The 4,764-nt window shown below is 55.1% G+C and overlaps 1 protein-coding gene across 1 annotated transcript; it reads left to right on the forward strand.

Annotated features, from left to right (window-relative positions):
• Positions 1 to 745: 745 nt before the first annotated feature.
• Positions 746 to 3,816, forward strand: LOC107301698 (transcription factor COE3-like; the record flags this gene model as incomplete). Its single annotated transcript, XM_015830887.1, has 3 exons — positions 746 to 923; positions 1,619 to 1,804; positions 3,643 to 3,816. Coding segments are annotated over 3 exons (538 nt in total), but the record flags the coding sequence as incomplete, so codon positions are not given.
• Between the last annotated feature and the right edge of the window lie 948 nt (positions 3,817 to 4,764).

The raw sequence follows: 4,764 nt of genomic DNA on the forward strand, positions 1-4,764 counted from the left end.
GGCCCAAAGTCACCCAGTCAGCTTTCATGCCTAAGGCGGGACTAGAACTCACCGTCTCCTGGTGATTGACCTAAAGTCACCTAATCAGCTTTCATGCCTAAGGCAGGACTAGAACTCACCGTCTCCTGGTGATCGGCCCAAAGTCACCCAGTCAGCTTTCATGCCTAAGGCGGGACTAGAACTCACCGTCTCCTGGAGATCGGCCCAAAGTCCCCCAGTTGGCTTTCGTTCCTAAGGCGGGACTAGAACTCACCGTCTCCTGGGGATCGGCCCAAAGTCACCAAGTCGGCTTTCGTTCCTAAGGCAGGACTAGAACTCACCGTCTCCATTTTCCTAACCTGACATCTTGCGGGTCTCAACTGATCTTGCCCCATCCTGTCCCAGCCACGCCTTTTAGTGTGTGGAGTCATACGCCTGCTTTTCCTTCAGCAGCCGAAGTTGACCACCAGGGATTCTCCCCCAGGGATTTTCCATATTGAGGGAGGATTCGAACCCGGCTCTTTCCTGGTCCAGCACCTTTCCCCCTTTTGGGCAGTCTTTGGCTGCTGGGCCCCGGGAAATCTCCCGTCCTTCAAACTCTCCGATCCCCTTTTGCAAGGCCTCCGTCCGAGACCCGAGACCCTTCCCAGGGATGCTGGGACTTCCGCACCCAGCATCCCCAGCACTTTCGAGGCACGCAAGGCTGGGGAGGGAGGGTTCCAAGCCGCGAAACCTTGACCCGATTTGACCTCTTGCCCCCACCCAGGACATCATCTTGAAACGGGCCGCGGACATCGCCGAAGCCTTGTACAGCGTCCCACGCAACCCGAACCAGCTGACGTCCCTGTCCGGGAACCACGGTCACGCGGGCATGATGGGCGTCAACTCCTTCGGGAGCCAGCTGGCCGTCAACATCAGCGAGTCCACTCAGGGCTCAGAGCAAGGTAGGCCAAGGAAGTCCTCGCTTACCGACCATTCCTCCCACCCACGAGAGTGCTGAATGAAGGAACGTATGGCCTTTGCAATGCCCCTCTCCCCCCCCGCGCGATCCTTTGACCGCCATGATGGCTTCCACAGGGGTAACCAGGATTGCCGTCACTGAGTGAGGCGGTCGCATGGGCGTGCCGCTTAACAACGGCAGTGGCTTAAATTTGGGGCTTTAATTGTGGGCACAAGTCGAGAACTACCTGTCGTCGGATCCACCCCAGCTGATCGTCCTCATCTGGCATTTGGAAGGAGGGGTAGACTGCTCCTAAAGCTGGAGGCTCCATTTGTCAATCCACCCTAAGCCCCAATCCGACCTAGGGTGGGTCAGAGAGTACTAGGTAGTCCTCCAGTCACGACCGCAACGGAGCCCAAAATTGATGTTACTAAGTGAAACATGAGTTTTGCCCCCCATTTTACGACCTTTCCCGCCACAGCTGTGGTTGTTAAGTGAATCTGGATTCCCCACTGCTTGTCAGAAGGTCGCAAAAGGGGGTCACATAACCCCGGGACACTATGACCGTCACAAATACGAGTCAGAGTCCGAATTTCGATCCCCTGACCAGGGGGATGTCCTAAGTCGCTTTCCCCAGCGCCGTCGTGACTTCGAAACGGTCCCTAAATGAACGGTACGGAATTGTGGTCTGATTTGCAGGATACCCGCGCAGTGCAAGCAGCGTCTCGCCCCGGGGCTACGTGCCCAGCTCCACCCCTCAGCAGAGTAACTACACCACAATCACCTCCAGCATGAACGGTTACGCGGGGGCCACCATGACCGGTCTTGGGGTGCCAGGCTCCCCCAGTTTTCTCAACGGCTCCACCGCCAACTCTCCCTATGCCAGTGAGTATCGCGGCGGTCTGACCGAGACCGACAATTGGGCACCGGTTGGATTCCTTGCTTGCGGTGGGTTCACAAAAAGGCTCGTGCGCAACTTTGGGGATGTTTTGTGAGCCGGGGCTATGTAGAATGGAGAAAGACCTCTCTGTGCAGAAGGGCTGTTAGTCTATTCATCTGTTTACTTCCCAGCTTGTTTGTTTGTTTGTTTATTATTTTCACAAATAATTCAAGGTGGGCAAAGGTCTCCAACACGTCTTCCTCCTCCTATTATCCTCACGACAACAGGAACGCAGTGAAGTGAGTCGGGCTGAGAGGGTGTGCTTGGTCCAAAGTCAGCTGGCTTTCAATGGCAAAAGCAGAACTAGAATTCACCGTCTCCCGGTCATTGGCACAAAGTCACCCAGCCAGCTTTCAATGGCAAAGGCAGAACTAGAACTCACCGTCTCCCGGTGATTGGCCCAAAGTCACCCAGCCAGCTTTCATGGCTGAGCAGGGACTAGAACTCACCGTCTCCCGGTGATTGGCCCAAAGTCACCCAGTTGGTTTTCATGGCTGAGCAGGGACTAGAACTCACCGTCTCCTGGTGATTGGCCCAAAGTCTGAGGTAGCACTAGAATTCACCGTGTCCTGTTATTGACTCAAAGTTATCCGGCTGTTTTTCATGGCTAAGGCAGGACTAGAACTCACCATCTGCGGGTGATTGGCCCAAAGTCGCCCAGATGGCTCTCACGGCTAAGGCCAAACTAGAATTCACCAAGAAAGTCCAGTTACCTTTTGGAAAAGCATCTTTGGGGCAACCACGACCTGTCCTGGAGGGCAGAGAATCTCCGTAGACAACTCTAGATTTGGGTCGGTTGCGATGGCCATCACCAACCCATACAAGGGAACCACCTCCTGAATGGACTTGACCTCTTCTGGAGAGACCAAACCTCTGGGGGAGACTTCCTGGTCTGGAAAATCTCTTTCTAGCCCCCAGTCCAACCCCAAAACTGGACACCAGAGAAGACCTTGGTGGAGGAGAAATGGAGGAGGAGGAGGAGGAGAAGGACTGTGGGATTCTTGGTGCTCTCTGAGCTTGGTGGCTTTCTTGCAGGCATTTCATTTCCCAACTGGGTCACATCATCGGTGCTAGAAGGCTGTGGGGTTTGAAGAGAGGAGGAGGAGGAGGAGGAGGAGGAGGAAGAGGAGGAAGTGGAGGAGGAAGGACTGTGGGGTCCTTGGTGCTCTTTGACTGGATGGTTTTCTTGCAGGCGTTTCATGACCCAACTAGTAGCATCATCTGTGCTAGAAGGCACCGATGCAGAGAGGAGGAGGAGGAGGAGGAGAAGGAAGGAAGGAAGGAAGGAAGGAAGGAAGGAAGGAAGGAAGGAAGGACTGTGGGGTCCTTGGTGCTCTCTGAACTTGCATGTTTTCTTGAAGACATTTCATTACCCAACTGGGTCACATCATCAGTGCTAGAAGGGAGGGCAGTTTATGGAGAGGAGGAGGAGGAAGAGGAAGAGGAAGAGGAAGGGCTGTGGGGCCCTTGTTGTTTTCTGAGCTGGGTGGCTTTCTTGCAGGTGTTTCATGACCCAACTAGGTAACATCATCAGTGCTAGAAGGGAGTGGGGTTTGCAAAAGGGGAGGAGGAGGAGGAGGAGGAGGAGGAGGAAGAAGAAAGACTGTGGGGTCCTTGGTGCTCTCTGAACTTGCTTGTTTTCTTGAAGATGTTTCATGACCGAACTAGGTAACATCATCAGTGCTAGAAGACACCGATGCAGAGGAGGGGGAGGCCAGGACTGGAGACCCCCCCTTCTCTGCCCCACTGACCCCTGTCCTTCTCTTTCCCCCCCTCCCTGCAGTCATGCCATCGAGCCCACCCCTGGGGGCCTCCTCCACCCCTGCCGGCGTCTTCTCCTTCTCTCCGGTCAACATGATCTCGGCCGTCAAGCAGAAAAGCGCCTTCGCGCCCGTCGTCCGGCCCCAGGCCTCCCCGCCCCCCACTTGCACCAGCACCAACGGGGCCGGCCTGCAAGGTAAGCTGGCTTGTCTTCAACCAGAGTTACCATCCTGGCCGACCGTCGCAGGCTCCTCGTCTTCCCCTACGCACAGGTAGTCCTCGACTTAACAGGCGCTTCATTTAGCGAACGTTCACAGTTACAACGGCCCTGAAAGGAAAGCGACTGATGACCAGTGGTTTTTTTTTTCACACTTTACGACCGTCGCAGCATTCCCCGGGGTCCCGTGATCAAAATTCGGACGCTTGGCAGCCGACTCGTATTTATGACGGTCGCCGTCTGCCCGGGGAGGGGGGAGTGGTCACGTGATCCCCTTCGGCGGCTTGACAAGCCACATCAACGGGGGAAGACGGATCCACTTAGCGACCGTCTTGCTCACTTAACCAATGCAGCGATTCGCTGAACGGCTGGGGCAAAACGACGGGGCAAAACTCGCTTAAAGGAATGTCTCAGCGACAAAAACGTCAGGCTCCGTTGTGGTCGTAAGTCGAGGACTACCTGTAGAGCCCCCCGGACAGCATTTTTCGATCTCGGCAACGCGAAGACGCCGGCTGGGGAATTCTGGGAGTTGAAGTCCAGCTCTCTTTAGGTGACCAAGGTTGAAAAATGCTGCCAGGACCTTCACTTATTATATTGTGAACCGGAAAAATCATTTTAGGCCAGGGGTAGTCAACCTTGGCTCTTTTATGACTCGTGGACTTCAACTCCCAGAATTCCTGAGCCAGCCTGGCTCAGCTTGGAAACCTCCCCCTTTCCCCTCAGCGTGACTGGCTCAGGAATTCTGGGAGTTGAAGTCCACGAGTCATGAAGCGGCCTAGGCCTAGGCCAGAGATAGGCAACCTTGGCTCTTTTATGACTGGTGGACTTCAACTCCCAGAATTCCTGAGCCAGCCTGGCTTAGCTTGGAAACCTCTCCCTTTCCCCTCAGCGTGGCTGGCTCAGGAATTCTGGGAGTTGAAGTCCACG

This window comes from Protobothrops mucrosquamatus, unplaced genomic scaffold (genome assembly GCF_001527695.2).
Source record: "Protobothrops mucrosquamatus isolate PMUCROS unplaced genomic scaffold, P.Mucros_1.0 scaffold15716, whole genome shotgun sequence".
In the NCBI taxonomy this organism is placed as follows: Eukaryota; Metazoa; Chordata; class Lepidosauria; order Squamata; family Viperidae; genus Protobothrops; species Protobothrops mucrosquamatus.